This window comes from Panthera uncia, chromosome D2 (genome assembly GCF_023721935.1).
Source record: "Panthera uncia isolate 11264 chromosome D2, Puncia_PCG_1.0, whole genome shotgun sequence".
NCBI classification, from domain to species: domain Eukaryota; kingdom Metazoa; phylum Chordata; class Mammalia; order Carnivora; family Felidae; genus Panthera; species Panthera uncia.
In genome coordinates this window covers 71,003,113-71,021,820 of record NC_064818.1, presented here as the reverse complement: position 1 = coordinate 71,021,820, position 18,708 = coordinate 71,003,113, and the positions used below count along the sequence as shown (strand labels likewise).

Below are 18,708 nucleotides of genomic sequence, written 5' to 3'. Positions count from 1 at the left end.
CAGTCTTTGCTTTATCAGGATGCATGGGGAACCATAATCTTTGCTGGGGAGGGGGCACACTTACGCGGACCAAAGAAAGGTCTCCTGGGAGGGAGCCAACAGAATCTAGCCCTCAGGGGCCCTCCCTCAGGGACACACAGTAGACTCCCTGGGGACCTTTTTCAGCATCCAGGCTTCCCATTCACTTCCCACCCCACACCGACTCAATCAGAACCTCTTTGAAAACCAAAGAATACTTTTTATAACAGCCTGCCTTGACTTAGTTAGCAGGACCACAGGTTTGGAGAATGTCAGGAGTATTTATTTATGCCTAACAAATTATTCCTTGAAATGATCACCACCTAGCTGTTAAAATGTTTCCACTTAGCAATAGCTTTGGTTTTTATCCCTGAGCATATAGGTGTGCAAACCCCCTTCTGAAGACCATCTCTACAGGGACACCTGGGTGGCCCAGTTGGTTAAACATCCAACTTTGGCTCGGGTCATGATCTCACGTTTCGTGGGTTCGAGCCCCGCGTTGGGCTCTCTGCTATCAGCTCAGAGCTTGCCTCAGATCCTCTGTCCCCTCTCTGCCCTACCCCCACTCACACTCTCTCTCTCTCTCTCTCAAAAATAAACAAACATTAAAAAATTCTTAAAATAAAATTTAAAAAATAATAACAAAATAAAATAAAGACCAGCTCAAGAAAAATTCTGTCCAGCCAGCCCAGACCTGTCTGTCCCCCAGTGGGGCCACACGGTTTTGTCTACTTGCCGCATTTCTTAGGCCACCAATCCCCCTCAGCAGCTGGCTTTTGGTGATAGAGTGCTGTCCCTTCCTCTTTGCTTTCAGGGGACCTGTTTCAGAAGCCCGAAGTGTCCACGGTCAAGTTCCTCTTCCTGGTGGGAGGCTTTGCGGAGGCGCCCCTGCTGCAGCAGGCGGTGCAGGCTGCCTTCGGGGACAAGTGTCGCATCATCATCCCCCAGGACGTAGGCCTCACCATCCTCAAGGGCGCCGTCCTCTTCGGCCTGGACCCCGCCGTCATCAAGGTGCGTCGGTCGCCCCTCACCTACGGGGTGGGCGTGCTGAACCGCTACGTGGAAGGCAAGCACCCCCCCGAGAAGCTGCTGGTGAAGGACGGCACTCGCTGGTGCACTGATGTCTTCGACAAGTTCATCTCGGCCGACCAGTCGGTGGCCCTGGGGGAGCTCGTCAAGCGTAGCTACACCCCGGCCAAGCCTTCCCAGCTGGTCATTGTCATCAACATCTATAGCTCCGAGCACGACGACGTGAGCTTCATCACCGACCCGGGGGTAAAGAAGTGCGGTACCCTCCGCCTGGATCTCACAGGGACCAGCGGCACAGCCGTGCCCCCCCCGGAGGGAGATCCAGACCCTCATGCAGTTCGGGGACACAGAGATCAAGGCCACAGCCATCGATATAGCCACCTCGAAGAGTGTCAAGGTTGGGATTGACTTCTTAAATTACTAACGGGCCCTCCCGCCGCCTGCCCCGCCCTTGGACCCGGCTCACCTGCATCTGCTGACCTCAACCCTGACTGTTCTTTCCCTGTCCTTGACCCTCAGCATCGCCCACCTGGATTTCAGCAGGGAAGATGGGAACCACCAGGGCTGGAAATAATCAGGGGTTTTGGAGGGCACACTGGAGTCAGAACAACTGTCGGAAATCGAGACTGAGGTTTGGGAATAAGAAATCCGAGGATCCTGGGAGAGCAGCTCGTTTTTATAGGTACAAAGTGGTGAAACCCGCACCCACCAAGGGAGTCGGTCCACTTCTGCAGCTGTGACTCAGCTTGCTTTGAACGCATCTCCGGTAAGCAGGACTCAGGATGCCTTGTCGCTGTCTTTCTAGGTTGGACGTGAGATCTCTGTGTCAGGAGGAGATTCTTCATCTATTTGAGACTTTTCTTTGTACGTTTCTTGGGGGATGGCAGTCAATATAAAATGCCACCCATCTGCAGTTAATTTCTTGTCATCACCATGTGATTGAATGTGGTGATTCAGCAGGAGCTTGGAGCATTTTTAGCTGGTAGGAGAAGACTGCCCACGCGGGGCACTATTTTAGGTTCTCGTAATTTGAATTCTGAATAGGTTCAGTGAGGAGTAACGATAGCCAGCTAATAGGCTAGGATTTGAGCGAGCGGGAGGACAGACACCTTAACTTTTCAGCAGGTGAAGACTTGCTTTAAGGGAAATGGACATTAAGGCACTGCTGACTTCTCCTGAGTCATATGCTGTGACATCGTTCCCCGGATGCCAGATCCTGACTCCTGGGTTCATAAGTGATTCGAGTTAACCTTAGTAGACTTCAGGTGTCAGGAAAGGAGCCTGCAGTCTGCTTCACATCAGCAAGCCCAGGATCTGGAACGGCTCCACACCTCGACAAGCGTACATGTTTTAAACTAACTCCCTCCTCGCCGTCATCTCCCAGAGCGTTTCAGCCACGTAGTCCCACATTTCAGGAGGAATACACTCGTGATACATAGGTAGAGAATCTGCATTATGAAACGTTTCCCTGGAATCTTCAGTTTTTTTTAAGTGTATCTACAAGGAATTCCTAGATCTGTCCTTGATGAATTCAGTCAGGTCTTTTTCAAAGCAGATTGACCTGTGGATCGCCCTCGTGCCTGGCCGCTTCTTAAAAGTGGGTTCCTGGAGCCTGTTCCTTTTACAAATGGAAGCTGGGTCTTGAGGAGGGGGACCAGCGCCTGCGTTTTCAGTGGATGCCACGGGGACTGTGGTTCCATGGGAGTCCGGGAACTCCTGACTTTAGGTTTTGTTGCAAGCTGAAATCCTGACCACCAGCACCTGCAGTCTTCCAGTCTGGGGCTCCCTGACAGACAGACAAGTGAAGAATTGGGGTCTCACACTTTGCCCTTTGTGAGCGAGGCGGGGGCTCCACCTGGCTTGGGGGTGGCGCTCTTGGTGCTCACAAGAAGGGCCTGCGAGGGAAGAATGTTGGAAGGAAGGCACCCTGCGAATGGCCCGAGGGACCCACTGGCTTGTCTGCTGGGACTCATTCTGATCTTAAATCACCGGAGGCACGCATAACGAATGAACGGAAGATGAGCTAAGGAACTAACTTTGAATGCAAGCTGGATTCACCCACCCATTCCGTCGCCAATATGCAGATTTGACGCCACTTTTCCAATGTCATTTGAACACGTCTTCTTGTTCACGTGGCCTGCTGCAGAATTCCCTGCTCGAATGTGAAACTCGAACAAAGCACCGAACTGGAGAACGCTGGTCACATAACTTAGTAGCGGGATCTCGTGTCCAGGCATCAAGGTGTGTTTGCTAGGCTTCTCTTCTGCCTGCTCTGCTTCAAAAGCTAAATGTTCTGGGTCTTTCTTTGATGTTGCCAGCCATACTCTACAAATAAGACTTTTTGATTTAGTTATAAGTAATATAATTTTATGTACATACAATATTAGAATATTGTACAGAATCTTTATTTCTACAATGTGCTTTTCTTGTCAAAAAAAAAAAGAAAGGAAAATGCTCTTTGAATTTTATTGATGACATTGCTGCCTTTTCATTTCCATGGCTTTATTTTTTAATTGCGCTTACTTATCGATCTGTACCGATGCTAAGCTATGGACCGTGTATGCAAGGCCAAGCAATAGTCACAGGTGCCAAGGGTCAGAATACTCTGGAAAAAGGGACAACGGCTGGATCAACAGCTTCGTCAGACCTTGCCTCACATCCTTCCCAAAGGCTCACAGTTTATGTTTAAAGGAGCATAATAATGTATCGATGCTCCTGTCCGGTCTTTGAGAGCTGGACATTCTGGTTCTATAAGCAACAGGACTGTGCAGAAAAACCAACGAAATCTCTCTGTGTCCCCGCAGGGCTTATCGGCTTCTTGTGGGGCAGGGCGGTCACCCTGAGGGCAAAGTGGGGTCCGTGTGCAGCACCGTCAGGATGACAGGGTTACACGCAAGGAATCGAGTGGTGCACAAATCCAGCCTTTCTGCTGGATTAAGTGTGAAAGTAATTTAGTCGAGTCTTCCTTTTTGGCCACTGTAAGGCTTTCCCACCTTTGCATCAGGCATGTCTCCTTGTCTATGATTTCTCTTTAGTGAGTTGGTTGAAATTTGCACTCTTGGCAGATAGGTGATGGAGAGGGGGGGTGATCACTTTCCTGGACTTTCTTCTGGCCCCAGTAGTCGACCTGATTAAAGGGAATCCCCAAATCCATCCCCCCTCCCCCTCCCGCCCGTGGAATGACATATTCTAGAATAAGAACACTGGATGAATACACTTGGACACGTTTTCTAATCTCAGAGAGTTTCTAAAAGGCCTGTTGTCATGACCGTCACTCAGATGTCCCTGTCCCTGGTATCTGATCATGTTTTGGAAGCAAAACTGTCAGAGATTTCCTTTATAACTGCCCTTTCTGTACACAGCAGGCATTAATAAATGCTGAATGACAGACAAATGACAGACATAGAAGATAGGCAAGGCAGGAGACATACAGGCACTTTTGCAGAGTGATGACTGAGACTGAGTCCAGATTACAGAGCCTGCCCTACCCCTAGGATGTTATTTAGATCAAGTTTAGCTTCTAGAGTCTAGGTCTGGTTAATTGCCAGGGTGGCAAAGAATCGCATGCCTCAATATAAACGGGAGTCAAAATGCATAATTAGTTGAAGATCGAATTTCACAGTTGTAGAGATGACGTCGCTGTGGTCGAGCTGCATATTTATGCTGGGAAATGACTTAAGTGGATGACTATTATAAACGTCGTTGTCCGTTAGGTCACATCTCTCATCTGCTTGGACTATGGAATTTCATTCTAAAATATCAGCCACCGGGGTCTCATTCATTCACTACAGGATAAATTCACACTCCACAGAACCTTGCAGCTGTTCAAACTTGACGAGATTGTACCTGCAAACTCTGTCTTCACGGATGTCTAATAAAGCCAAACTCTGGATCTCGTGTGGCCCAAGTTGGTTTTTTTTTTTTCCCACTATGAATTTGTGAATGGAATTATAGATGCATCATTGCTGACTTCCCCCTCCACCCCATCTCCAGTGGAGACTGGTTTTCAGATCTTGTCCTCAATGTTGCAAGCTTTTTAGCTTTTTTTTTTTTTTTTTGAATTAACTTTCATTCCAACTAGACTGGCTCCAGCCATGTTCGTGGGCCCCTAGAGAAAGTGGTCTAGCCAGAGAGAAGGCAGATGAGCCGGGGGCCTCTGACAACTCCACCACACCCAAATGAAGGGTGTTGAAAAAGAAGCAGAAATGTCTAGAACTGGTGCGTTGCCCTCTGGTATCCTAGCAGGCATGCCAAGCTGGCTGCTGTGTCTAGAGCCTCGACTTTATTCCAGGCTCTATGTCTGGGTCGCCCTCTAGAGTTGGCTCTAGAAGCTTCTGGAGAGCCTGCGGTGGACTCCTAGGATGCTGAGGGAGGTCTACATGATTCTTCTTAAGTGGTACCTCATCTAAAGTTCACCTCCCAGGAAGCAGAGGCAGGGAAGGCTGGGGGATGCTGTACAACAAACCAACTTACCGGAAAGTGGTGTTTTCGGTGGCCACGTTTCGGTGTTCTCAGGCGGTCTGTAAAGGTCCTCACTCCCTCTGTCTGGGTCACACAGTGGGCATCTTGGTTTCCATCCAATGAGATGAAGGCTCAGGTCCCCTTTAGTTCCCATAAAATAAGGACGATTAGAAAGGAGTGTGGCCCCCACTTCCCTGTCACCCCTCCCCCTTCATTGTGGTGCATTGCCCCTTTCTGCAGCCCTACCTGTCCCGGGGGGGCAAGGGTGGCAAGGGAAATGTCCAGCCACGTAGGCTTCTCCTCCCCTCCCGGGCTGCTTCCCGTCCCCCCGCCAGTCCCTCACACAGCCCCGACTCCTGGAGGAAGTCCCCATTGAGACCACCCGGCCCCAACCCAGACGGTGCCACTGTCTACAGCAGTAAAGGCAGCTTTGACCTAGGTCCCCACACGTAACGCTCTCCCCACTTACAAAGCCCAGAGGGGCTCAGCTGGGGGGGGGGGGAGATCACGTACCGAGAACGAGAAAGGAGAACAGCTCCCGAGACCAAATATTCACTGCGCCAAGCCCTGGATGTCATGCCGGGGGCCGACGCTGAGCCTGGAGCAGGGGAGGCATCCCCCGCATCCGCTGGTGTTCATCCGCGCCCCCTGGCCTGTGGGCCCGAGGTGAGGTCGTGGGCTGGAGGGTTGAGCAAGGGGGAGGGGCATCCAGGAGTCCGGCCCCTCCTCCCCCACCTTCGGGGGGGGGGGCGGGCGGGGGTGAGCGCACAAAGGCCAGAGGGAAGGCGAAGGCCAGGAGGGCTGTTGGCCGGTGGGCGATCCAGGCCCGCCCAGGTGAGGACGTGGAGTGGGCCGGAAAGAGGAAGCGGGGGGCTGTGACCTCGCTTTCCGACCCCTTCCCGGGCCCCCACCCCCAGCACACCCCCTCCCCACGCTCCTCCTCTCGGATTTCACGGCTCAGAGGAAGCCGCCCAGGCCACCACCCACCTGCGCCAGGTGCGGCCCACAGGCCAGGGCCACGCTTTGGGGTAACAGCTATGCTATATAGGCCCTCAGGGTTTAGATGTCCCTCCTCGGGCGGGACAACCCTCAGACAAGTTACTTAGCTTCTCTACGCCTTATTTTCCTCATCTGTAAATGGGGCACTCCCATGGGAACTCACCCTTAGGGCAGCTGTGAGGATTTGGCAAGAATACCGTCCCGGGTGCGCTGTGTCACAGCCAGTGTTCTGCAAATGTCCGAGTGTGTTCGAAATTCCCATCACTGCTGACTAAACCCTGACTGTGGCCCTCCCCCCGAGACCACGTGTCCTGGCGGTGAAGGCCTCACTTTTGAGAAGTGACCTGCTTGGCATTGTAGCACTGGGCAACATCAACGGATGCCCAGATGCAGGAGCTGTCCCTTTTGAGGGGACCCGGGCCATCCTGGAAGAGGGCGGGGGTCTGGCTGGGGAGGCAGCATCCCATCAACATGCCGCGGTGCCCCCCGCCCTACCTCTGCTCACCCATCTTGGACTCTGTGCCCATCTTTGGGGACTTCTGAGCCTTTCCAGCCAGACCTTATTCGAATTCTTCATTGTTTAGCAGCATCCTTGGCCCCTAACTCACTAGATGCCAATAGCACTGACCGCATACCCCAGTTGTGACAACCAAAAATGTCTCCAGACACTGCCAGGTGTCCTGAGGTGGCGTTGGGGGACAGCCGAAGTCACCACTGCAACCTTTTCCACCTGGAACCACAAAGGCCCTGGGGCTGGGGGTGCTTCTTCTCTTCCCTTTTCTGAGGTTCCGGAGTTTCACGTGGGGGCTTCTGGGTCCTGCTCATCTTTGTATTTCTAACCTCGTGACAGTTGTTGGCCACAGTGAGTACAGTTCATGATTGCTGGATGGATGGATGGATGGATGAATGGATAGGAGATTGGGTGGATGGAGGAGGTCCCAGGAGGGGAGACACTGGGGGACATGTAAAAGGTGAACGCCCCTTGGTAGTAGGCCACTGGTTTTATCTGCTGGTTCTGTGTTAAGATGGTGGTGCTGCCTCCCTTTCCCAACCCCCCGGCGGGGTCATTCTCCTCCCAAGGACTCTAGCACACGTGTGAGTTCTTGAGGCAGGGACATTCGATTAGATCATTTCATTCCCTCTTCCCTTCGTTAACAGAGAGTGAAATCATGGAGTCCTCCTCCAAGACCTTCATGAGACACCTGCCAGTCACACCAGGCCACAGTGGTAAGTGGTGACGTGCCCTGCCGATGTGCCCGGCAGAACCGTGGTCCTGCTCACTGTCCCTGCGTTGGTCCGCTGTCCGTGTCTTTCTGGCCAATTGGGCCAGTACAGACACGTTGGCTTCTTTAGGACCCTTGTGGAAAGCATCCTTTGCCCAAGATGGCTGATAACGGGGTTCTGATGAATGGAGAGATACAACTTAGGCCAGATCTCCCAGGACATGGCCTGGTACGTGGGAAGCACCAAATGTCCCTTGAGTGCATTTGGACCAGGATAGACACACTGCTAAGGGGACAGACACAATGAATAAGCTGAGGCCCTGTCCTTTTTCCCAAGTCGAGCTTTCTCAAGTGTTGCACGAGGGTTGTTCTTATGGGCCCATCCCTTCCTGTGTCCCCCAGAGGGAGAGTGGTCAAGTGCCCCGGTTTGTCTGGAATGGCCCTGGTTTCAGCACTGAAAGTCCTGTTTCCCAGGAAACCCCTAAGTCCTTAGCAAACAGGGATAATTGGTCATTCTACCCAATAGTGCTTCTCCTCAGGCTTCTGGGCTACGGGGGACTTACTAAGTCACGTCCCTGTGACAGATGCAGTGGTCCTCATGGGCACTCCGCTCTCACAGATAGGTGTTCTTAGGAGAGGAGATGCACGGGGAATATTCCAAGGTGCCCAGCCTCACCCCTTATCCCACTGGCTGGTTAAGGGAGCAGGCTTTGAGTTCTAACAAACTGAAGTTTCAGTCCCTGCGTGGCCACCGTGTGTGTGATTGTAAGAGTACTTTCTGTGGTAAGTATAAGTGTCTATTAAATGGGTGTATTCGTTTCTTAGGGCTCTGTTTATATTTTTTTAAATTTTTTTAAAAATACCTTATCTATTTTTGAGAGTGACAGAGTATGAGTGGGGGAAGGGCAGAGAGAGAGAGAGAGACACAGAACCTGAGGCAAGCTCCAGGCTCTGAGCTGTCAGCACAGAGCCCGACGTGGGGCTCGAACTTGTGGACCACGAGATCATGACCCAAGCCAAAGTCGGACGCTTAACCGACTGAGCCACCCAGGCGCCCCTCTTAGGGCTGTGTGTGAAACAACAGATACTTATTCTCTCACAGCTCTGGAGGCTAGCAGTCTGAAATCCAGGTTTGGTTGGATCATGTTCTCTCCGGAGGCTCTAGAGGAGGGCCCTTCTTTGCTTCCGGTTTCTGGTGGCCCCCCGCTGTTCCTTGGCTTGTAGCATCACAGCTCCAATCTCGGCCCCCATCTTCACGCTGCCCTGCATCTCGGAGTCTCTTTCTCAACCCCCTCTCCCTTATAATGGAGTGCTTTCGACAAGTATCCCAAGAAGCTAAAGTGTCTGTCCTGGTGAGTCAGCTGGCCAGACATAGACAGTGGACTAAGGCAGAGACAGATGGATTTAGGGCACATCCTCAGCCAAGGATAATCTCATTTCCCAGTCTTTCATTACGGCTGCAAAGAACTGTCAGGTAAGGTCCCATTTGCAGGTCCCAGGGGTTAGGACTTGGGCACAGCTATTTGGGAGACACAAGTCAAACCTCTACACAGGATAATGATAGATTTCTCATCAGATTGTCGTGAGGTTGGAAGGAGCCAGCACACAGGCTACTTAAGACGTCCCGGCCCTTAGTAAGACTCAGCGAGCGTAGCTTGTGGTCCCCCCGTGTGTGTGCACATATACAAGTACATAAAATCTCTGCAGGGCAGGGGAGGCCCTGGTGGCAGGGCCCCTCGGTTTCTACGGTCTCCCCCCCACCACACTGGGGTATCTTTTGACTGCCCCTGGGTTGGGGACACTGGCTGGTGGGTGGAGAACTTCAAGGTCAGTTTAGAAATTAGATTCTTCCAGAAGCAGCTTCTCACAGGGCGTAGGAGGCAGGGTTTCTGCTTTTAACTCTGTGGTCAGGTTTTCTTTAGGGACAAAGGCAAAATGTCCGGGCCCCAGGAACGAGTGAGGGGTATTTATGTATTTATCTATCTAGCCGTTTAAAACCAAATTCTTAACCAGTTTTCCCTCATCCGTTCTTTAAAAACAAAACAAAACAAAACAAAAAAAGAGTTTTATTGTGACAATATTATAGTCCCTAGGATTCAGCATCTAGTTTAAATAAACACTTGTGTTTTACCCATACTAATAGTAATGATTACATGTTATTTTGTGGGAAATGGCAAAAAATTGTTCCAGGGGGTGGGCCTCACAGATAATGAATTTACCTTTTTGTGTAATAGGTCTCAGCTTTTAATAAGCCCGCAATTTCCCTCGACAGTCCGACAAAAAAGATCCCAAATTGCATTTGGGACGTGTCAAGGAAAATAAGCTTTCTCTCTAAAAAGATGAAATAATTTCAATTACTCCTCAGACTATCATTTTGGCCCATTAAATGCTTTCCCCATTTGCTGTTCAGACTGACATCAGGGGCTTTGCTATCAAAGAATATGACTGTCATCGTCTTTGTCGAAACGGGCCGTCCCTCCCCAGCTCCGAGGTCATTTTTTTTTTTGTGGCCTGGGGAGGGCCCGGCGCAGCGCAAACAGCCCCGCTTGTGTTAATGGCCTTTGGGAAAACGCAGTGTCGTTGGCCCAGGAAGAAATGCCAAGTGGTGGGCTGGGGTTCCGGGGAGTTTCCGCGGGTTCTAATTGCCTCGCTGAAGGCCCTGATGCATCGGCTCTTGCAGGCTTCGTGCCCTACCTTAGCTGCCAGGAATCCACCAGCAAGGACAACATGTCCCACTGCCTGAAAACCTTCCAGGAAAGCACACAGCGATATAAACACCAGCTGGAGAAGTTTCGCTGCTCAGTGGCCACTGCCCGGAAGCTGAAGCCCGTTTGCTCGGAGGAGACGGTCCTGCGGGAGCTGCATCAGTATTATCGGCAGTATCACCCCCTGAGTTTGGGTACCGGCTCCCGGAAACCTGCCCCCTTCCCCCCTGGGCACAAGTGCAGGGCCCGGCAGGCCCCAGGGGACACAGAATCCAGCACCCGTGCCAAATCCCCAGGTGGTAGTGCAGGATGGAAAGGCTTGGTCTCATAAGATGAGAAAGAAATGTTTCTTGGGGGGGGGGGGGGCAGAGGGACACGGTCCCAGTTGGGCAAGAGAGTGCTGGGAACTGAGACCCTAGGCAAGTCACCAGGAGTGTTGGGACCTCACCTGCCCTCTCAGTACGTACGTACACGTGTTAGCTGCTTTGTCTGTGCTGGGCGCCGTTATTTCATGAACCGCGACGTCAGTGCTGTGACGGCGAGACTATGATTCCCGCTTTAGAGACGGGGAAAGTGAGTCTGCAGAGGTGGTGGTGACCCTTGTCTGAGGTCAGACCTCGGCTCGAACCCGGCTCTTCCAGGTGCTAGGTGGGTGGGAAGGGGTTGGCCCTGAACAACAACCACAAAAGCGATGACAGAAACAACTGACGACGTGATTACATGTAATGCTAATCACAGCCATGATTTGCCTTAGACCATTTTTAAGGTCTAAAGGCCTGTAGGAAAAGTAACGAACTCCAGAACTGCCTTTATTATCATTACTCTAATTGCTTGGGGTTGCAGACTCACATGCGTGTTGTGCTTTAAAGTTTTCCAAGCTGTAACATCTGCCTTCAGAGTTTAGGATTTAGCCCAGTTCTGTGACTGCTGAGTGACGTAGGGCACATTGCTTCCCCTCTCTGGACTACAGCTCCTTCATCCAGTGCGGGGAAGGATGGACTAGAGGCTCCCTACGGTGCGCTCCCGCTCTGAGGTTCTGGGACTCGGTGGCCTAATTCTATTCTGACAGCAGCTAGAAGAGGCAGGCGGGCAGTTACCTTTCATCTCACAGATGTGAAGTCGCTCAGGGTCAGCGCCAGAGTCACTCGCGACCTGAAGGCAGTTTCCTGGTGCTCAGCCTGATATGCTTCCTTCTGACCTGGTTGCTTCTCCTGATTCCTTTATGTGCACGGTCAGAGCGCAACGTGGGAAGCTTCTTGATTAATCTGGGAGAGGAGCAGGATCCAGTGAAGGGGGAGAACTAGAGAATCAGACAGACGCAGGCTTGAAGCCTGGCCCTACCACTCCCTTGCCGCGTGACCTTGGCCAAGACGCTCTTAACTTCTTTAAGGTCTCGGTTCTTCCTCTGTAAGGTGTAGGTAATTACAGTGTCAAGTTCTTACAGTTCGTGAGAGAATGAAATGGGAGGGTATTTGCAAAGCCCCTACCAAGGTGCCTGCTACTCGGTGTCGACCAACTCGGTGCCCTTAGCACGTCTGGGGGCCTCTCGGGGTTCGCCAGCGTAGCTGTTGGGGTGCCAGCTCACTGTGTGGCTTCTCAAAGCCTTCAGAAAGCACGGTGTCTTTCCAGAATGCAAACACGTAAAGAAACCTCTCCAGGAGCCTCCAATCCCCGGCCGGGCTGGCTACCTCCCGAGAGCCAGGGTCACGGAATTAGGCTGTGCCACGAGGTACACTGTGATGGCCAGAAACTGCTACAGAGACTTCCTGGACCTCGTGGAGCAGGCCAGGAAGGCACACCTGAAGCCATATGAGGAGTAAGTCTGGCTTGGGGCGTGGCTGCGGGTGACAGGAACCAGGGCGAGAGCAGTTGTCGGGCTGGGGCGTTCCCGGATGCCCCATCCCAGCTCTAGGGGGCCTTTGATTTGTTTTACAGAAGGGGCCTCGTTTGTAACGGGGGCCTTCAAGGTGGGCCGCTCCCCTCCACTCCCCACCCCACCCACCATTTTCCAGAAGCCCTGCTTGCGGTCCTGGCTGGTTTGCAGGGCAGAGACCGGGAGGAAAAACCAACAGGGCCACGTGTCCTGGCAGCAACCTACGGCCCAAGGGCACTGAGGGAGGGACATGGTGTGGCACCGCATAGGGCAGCTCTTTGGCCTCAGTTTTCCCTTCTGCAAAATGGAGATACGATAATCCTTTCATTTTAGGATAAATCGTAAGGATTAGGAAGAAACACGCTGTGCTCACGCAGGATGTGCAGAGATGGTATTTTTTCTTTTTATTATTAAAAAAAAACCGAATAAGTCTATGACTTCTGTTCTTCAGAATATACGGAGTCAGGTCCACACAGCCTCCTTCTGCTCCTTCTCCAAAGGTTTTGCAACACCAAGGGCTACTGCCAAAATATCCGGAGTTTTCTATCCCAGGTAAGGGGGGGGAGTCCCTCTTGCCTTCCTACTCCTTTTAAAAGGGGGATGAAATGTTTGCAGAGCCTCCCTGCTTAGCTGGGCCATCTGCCTGCAACTGGTGGGGGTGGTTTCTCTTCTAGGTGGTGGCTGTCCTGCCCATGGAAGACCCCTGACAGAGGACCCCAGGCCTCCAGTGACGTGTGGCTGTGCCCAGAGATCAAATATGTCCTGCAACGGGAAGATTTATCTAGAGCCTCTGTCCTCAGCAAAGTATGCAGAAGGCTGATGCAGACAGCCTCTCAAGGAGAGGTGAACTTCAAGGGGGACTCAAAAGCTCACCATTCTTACATGAGAACCAGGCCCTGACCCACACCCAACAGGCACTATGGACCTTTCAAAACCTAAGAATCCTTTCGACTGCCACCTGCACCCTGTTTGGCAATAGCATGTCATTAATGATAAAGGCCTTTTATTGTGTGGGAATAAAGAGGATGCTTCTCAGCATGCTGAAGGTTTCTATGGTGAGGGGGGTTGCAGGTTATGTTGACATTCAGACGAGCTAGGGAGAGGCCCATCTCATCCTTACCTTGAGGTGACCATGTGCACCTGGGTCAGACTCTTCCTGAAGCCCTAGCCCAGCTTCTCACCATCAGTCCCCGTCAGCCATCTTGGGTCCTGACATGGCAGTTCCCACCAGTGGCACAGATGCCATGCCCAGCCAACCCTGCTGTCTCAGAATCCCAGTCCCCAGGCGACCCGGTGGCTGGCACGAGGTGTATTCATTTCATCGGGCTTCTGTGACACTGCCTCAGAGAGGCACCAAAAGATGATGGAAGTTTATTGCCTCGCAGTTCTGGAAGCTAGAAATCCAAGTTCAAGGAGTGAATAAGACCACACTTCCTCTGCAACCTTAAGGGCGAACCCTTCCTTGCCTCTTTCCAGCTCCTGGTGGTGGTTTGCTGGCAATCTTTGGGCTTCCTTGGTACGTAACTATAATGTCTGTCTTTATCGTCCCGCAGCATCCCTCTGTGTCTCTCTGTCTTCGCGTGGCAGTCTTCTTGAAGGACACCTACAAAGAGCCTATTTCCAAATAAGTCATAGTCTTGCGTGCTGGGGGTTAGGACCTCGATATATCATTTTGCGGGGACACAGTTCAACCCAGAGCACGGGCTTGCCTCCTTCTGCCACTAACAGGCACTCTCTCTGACCTCGCTCGGCATCTGCTGACACTCAGAAGGCCTCAAATGCAGCTCTCCTGGTGCAGTGAGACCACTGTAGGCATCAAAAGGCTCAGAAATGGGCAGAGCCAAAGGACACAGTACTGTACCGTTGGGGGTTTTGCCCAGGGTGGGAATTTTCACCAGGGTTCCCTGGGCAGAAATCAGGTGTCAGATCTTTACCTCTGATGAGTCGAAAGAGCTTTGATGAGAAAAAAGCTACCTATTTGTTTTTATGAACCTCCTAGTGGGACTCAGTATTCTCTTCTCTTATGCAACAAACCATAGCCGTACCTATCACCGTCACCTCGTCCTAATGGAAACCACAGATCTGTTCCTATCATCTGACGTTTGTTGCAAACAGCTTAAAATAATGTCAGTGCGGATCACCACTTTATAATTATGTAGTTGTTCAAGCTACTTTATCTACCCTCTAGTATATTGTTATTCAGTCTATATATGAAGAAACACACGGTGAGCTCACAAATTTGTCCTATTTAATATCTTGACCATATTTCACATAATCTCACGTATTTGACTTTCTGCATTTAAAAGCGTTGTGAGAAGACGCTCACAGCTTTCACCAGACAGCCAGAGGGGCCCTGGCACTGAAATGTCTCCTTGTCCAGGGAAACAACCGAGGATGTGTGTACAGGGTGATTATCATACAAAACAAAACAACAACCCAAACTCCGTAAGACTTGGGATTACAATATATCCCTTTGTTAAAAAATAATGTGATAGAAGAGTACTGCTATGGACAAATATTTATAATACAGGACATGAAAAACAGGACATAAAATGTGTAATAACAGCGAGCCCACACGCGCGCACACACACACACACACACACACACTATGATCTTGCTTTTTATTTTAAAAACAGTTGTGGGAGGGGAGAGAATGCTAACCCATGGTGCTACCAAATGGTTATTTGGATGATGATACATCACTAGTTATTTTTATTGTCTTGTGTGCGTGCTTTCCAATTTTTCACAGCCAACAGGTATTGTTTTCATAATCAGGAAAAAGTGTTATTTTTAAAGATCTCGGCTGTTTTCATCTTCTTGAGATCGTATGTTTAGAGGCAAAAAGCCATATCTCAGTAGAAGGTAGCTGGCATCTTGTTCAAAGGGCTGGAAGAGACTATAGATGAGATTTTTTCCAACTTTCTTAAAACCCTGGGACCCCACTATCCAGAAAGGAAAGCAGGAGATAGATCCGTCACCTACCTGGGGCAGGTGGTCCAGCCTGCCACGCCTCTGCGGCACTCAGAAGAGAGCGACGCCCAAGAGGTGTCTTTCTGGTCACCTCTTCCAAACCCACAGAATTTGCAGATGATTGCTCTGGACTCAAGGTTATTTAGCTCTTTGCCCTTGAAATTAAGGGGTGCCAGGATTGAAATGATTCCTCGCGAGGAGCCCTCATCTTATTCTTATCCGCGGTACCATATAGCACATCAGTATTTAAGTCACTGACTAATCCATTTGGTACCACCTTTAAAAATTGGCTTGAAGTGTGAAACAAAAGCAAAAAACAACAACCCAGTGACAGAGGTAACGGAATCGAATAAAGGCAATCAAGAATTGTTTCATAGTATCTAATTCTTCTCCAACTTCGTGATTCAGATCACCAAGTTCAATGTGCAAATCTGTAACTCCTTTTGTAGAAGCAGTTCCACACTGCAATTCTTTTCCTTAATCTTTGTCCTTGCTGTTTCTCTCTAGCCTATAATTTCTGGAGCGTCATCTGTCGGGGGAGGTAGGGAGGTGATTTTACCGCGCAGCAAATTATCATTATTAGCACAAGCTGCATCCGTAATGAGCTCATTCTTGCCACTAAAAACAATTCCATTACCTGATAAGACAAATTTCCGTGGGTCTGGAGACACTGAAGAAACTGAGGGTGAGGGTTTGCATGGTTGCTTTTAACAATGGGTGGGCCTTTTGTGGGATAGTTTGACTTCTCTAGCATTAAAGTGCTCCTTTGTGGTCACTTCTTTATCTTCCTGTGTGAGAATCCCCCCAGAGGCCAGATACCGGGAGGAGATGGCCAGGTTTCTTGACCTCACTCCCCCATTCCACGGAATAGTGACAGGCTGGCCCCAAACAGGATCTCGGTTACAGCTTTAACTTTGCTCCAGCCCAGCCACGAGGCCTGTGGCCAGGAGGTAGATCTCAAGTCTGTGTTTTTTTCCTGGCTGTGTGACTCTGAACACTTTCCTTGACCTCTCTGAGCCTCAAATTCCTACTGTGTAAAATGAAGAGAACAAAACAGGCCGGTCAGTAGCACGATTGGTTATGAAGATGAAGAGATTAGGCAGATACATCTGGTCCACACGTGCTCGGTAAATATTGTTATTGTCAATTACCATTAAGGTAAAGGGACCCGGGAACATTGTGGACATAGGTGGGGGATGGGGTTGTTCTGTCTTTGAGCCCACCCAGAGAATTATTAACAGAAAACGGTTCAGAACCCGGGCTCCTGGCCACTAATAAAATGCTCTCTTCCCTGCTGTACATTTCTTCCAGGGACTCTACCCCAGGAGGGAGGCAGGACACGCATGATTGGCCAATAATAGAAACAGAAGCGGCTGCTAATGTCCTTACTTATGTCAGGCTCTGGCCTAAGTCATTTGCCGGAATAGCTTATTTAAGGAATATTATAACCCTTTTGCTCTCGCAGATGAATAAACTGAGGCAATTTGCTCAGAAGCACACAGACAGTAAACGGCAGAGCCAGAACTTGAACCCAGGCCGTCTGAGGCCAGAGTCTGCCCACCTAACCTTCATGTCACATTGGCATGTCCTCCGTGGCCACTGTCACAGTAACGTGAACCACTGCTAAATGAGCCGTGGTTTCACCATCGAATCGATCCAGAAAGAAATGAGATGAGAGGATAAACGAGAAACACGGAAGTGTAAGAATGTGATAGAGCCAGTATAATGGGGCTCAGGATGTTGAGAGCCGGGCTCTGGGCGGGGGTTGGGGGGGGGGGTGGGGGGACTTCACGCGGGTTTGTGCCATGTGACTACTGGGTGATCTGGAGTGAGAAATTCGACCACTCCCAGCCTCAGTGTTCTGTTATAAAGTGATGCTTCCTTCTTCGTGAGGTTGAGAGGCTGAAATGGAATCAGGCACACAAAGGGCATGGCAGGGCGTTTTGCAGGCACAAGACTCACGGGCTAACCTTGACCAAGCTGGAGGCTCTAGAAAAGAAAAGCGACAAATCAGGGCCTCTGGGTGGCTCAGTCCGTTAAGCACCTGACGATTTCAGCGCAGGTCCTCATCTCACGGTTCGTGAGATCGGGCCCCGCCTCAGGCTCTGAGCTGACAGTGCAGAGCCTGCTTGGGATTCTCTCTCTCTCTCTCTCTCTCCCCCCCCCCCCTCTCTCTCTGCCCCTCCCCCACTCTTTCTCTCTCTCAAAATAAATAAATAAACTTTCCAAAAAAAAAAAAATAGGAAAAACAAAAAGGCAGAAGTTAAAAGGTTTATTTAAGGCCAGAGACTGGAGGCCCTGATCTCCCTGCCCTGCTCCTAGGCCTTGCTCATCAGCCCCTCTTCCACCCCAAGAGTTTCAAGAGCCGGGGTCTTGGCTCATTTCCCAGAAGGCCCCTGAGTTCCTCAAGCTTATTACCCCCCACCCCACCGCCCCCTGGCCTCCTCCCCAACAAATTCCCTGAAGTTTCCCCTGGTGCTCAGCCCAGAACCAGTGCTCCACAAGCGTGAGCCATCATCAGGTGAGACGACCCAGCAGGGAGAGTCCCCAACTGCCCCCTCCTTGAAAGCCTCTGTTTTTCAGCTGAGGGGGGGGACTTGATGGGGAGAGTGGGGTCTACCAGCCTCCATCAGTCTTCCAAAAGTAGGCCCCACAAAGGAGGCTAATGTGTCCCCAACAACAATCCACATTCATATTTGGATTCAAACCAGATTTGTTTGGATTCTCCAAAGGCTGAGGGGGAACGTGTACCCCTACCTTTCCCGACCAGCCTGGGGTACCGTCAGGAAGGGCCACCAGGCATTCCATGGCCTGAAGGAGCTGAACAGCCAGCCTCAAGGTCTTTTAGGCCTCATATCTGGTATGTTTTCTCCCGAAGGTCACGCCAAGGGCAACTGTGGCCAGGCCTCTCCATCAGGCTGCTGAGGCCCCCCCCCCCCCGCCCCGCCTCCCACAGTCCCAGACCCCCGCTTCAGGGTTTGGGGGCCGGCAGCTGCTAACAGACCTCCAGCTCAATGCCATTTTACCTAAAGCCGCTTCCGTTGGCTTAAGCTCAACACAATTTTGGCGATCGCTTATTTTTCAACCCATTTGTCTAAATGGCATTTTTGACTCATTTTATAATTGGCATACACATTAATCACATGTGCAGCTTTGTGAAAGTTGAGGTTTTATTTCCCTTAGTTGTCTTTTCTCCTCATTTTTTCTACTTATGAACACTTTGAGGACCTTTTAGCCAATGTGTCCGTAAAGCTTTCTGTGAAACTTATTGTCACAAAAGTGGCATTTTATTTGAATGCTACCTCAGCTCCCTGCCCTGAAGGTGCCAATCCTTTTAATAAGACATAAATCACTGAGGCCTTTCCTTCTAAAGCAAGGTTTGAAAACTTTCTCTCTAAAGGCCAGATAGTCTTTTTTTTTTTTTTTTTTT

General features: G+C 50.7%; 2 protein-coding genes across 5 annotated transcripts in view; both read left to right on the top strand.

Moving 5' to 3' along the window:
* The window catches only part of HSPA12A (heat shock protein family A (Hsp70) member 12A), a 67,748-nt gene extending 63,846 nt beyond the window's left edge, over window positions 1-3,902 (top strand). The window contains 2 exon segments of the mRNA XM_049646022.1: window positions 833-1,350; window positions 1,352-3,902. Coding sequence (XP_049501979.1) covers window positions 833-1,350; window positions 1,352-1,471 — 638 coding nt within the window. The 3' untranslated portion in view covers window positions 1,472-3,902.
* Window positions 3,903-6,252: 2,350 nt separating this feature from the next.
* On the top strand, window positions 6,253-13,346 carry CD2H10orf82 (chromosome D2 C10orf82 homolog). 4 transcript variants are annotated; one of them, XM_049646527.1, is made up of 6 exons: window positions 6,253-6,342; window positions 7,666-7,734; window positions 10,411-10,731; window positions 12,065-12,251; window positions 12,760-12,860; window positions 12,983-13,346. In XM_049646527.1, exons 2-6 carry the CDS (start codon window positions 7,677-7,679, stop codon window positions 13,126-13,128), a joined length of 813 nt encoding a protein of 270 aa, XP_049502484.1. In that variant the 5' UTR covers window positions 6,253-6,342; window positions 7,666-7,676; the 3' UTR covers window positions 13,129-13,346. The 4 variants fall into 4 exon arrangements, with proteins under 4 accessions (XP_049502484.1, XP_049502482.1, XP_049502483.1 ...); XM_049646525.1 differs by having other exon boundaries at window positions 6,307-6,504; XM_049646526.1 differs by having other exon boundaries at window positions 6,307-6,536.
* The last annotated feature ends 5,362 nt before the right edge of the window (window positions 13,347-18,708 follow it).

Coding starts and splice junctions, on each gene's coding strand:
- CD2H10orf82 (XM_049646527.1), top strand. CDS start 7,677: ATGGAGTCCTCCTCCAAGACCTTCATGAGACACCTGCCAGTCACACCA. Junction 10,732..12,064: donor CACCCGTGCCAAATCCCCAG/GTGGTAGTGCAG, acceptor GTGTCTTTCCAG/AATGCAAACACGTAAAGAAA. Junction 12,861..12,982: donor TCCGGAGTTTTCTATCCCAG/GTAAGGGGGGGG, acceptor TTTCTCTTCTAG/GTGGTGGCTGTCCTGCCCAT.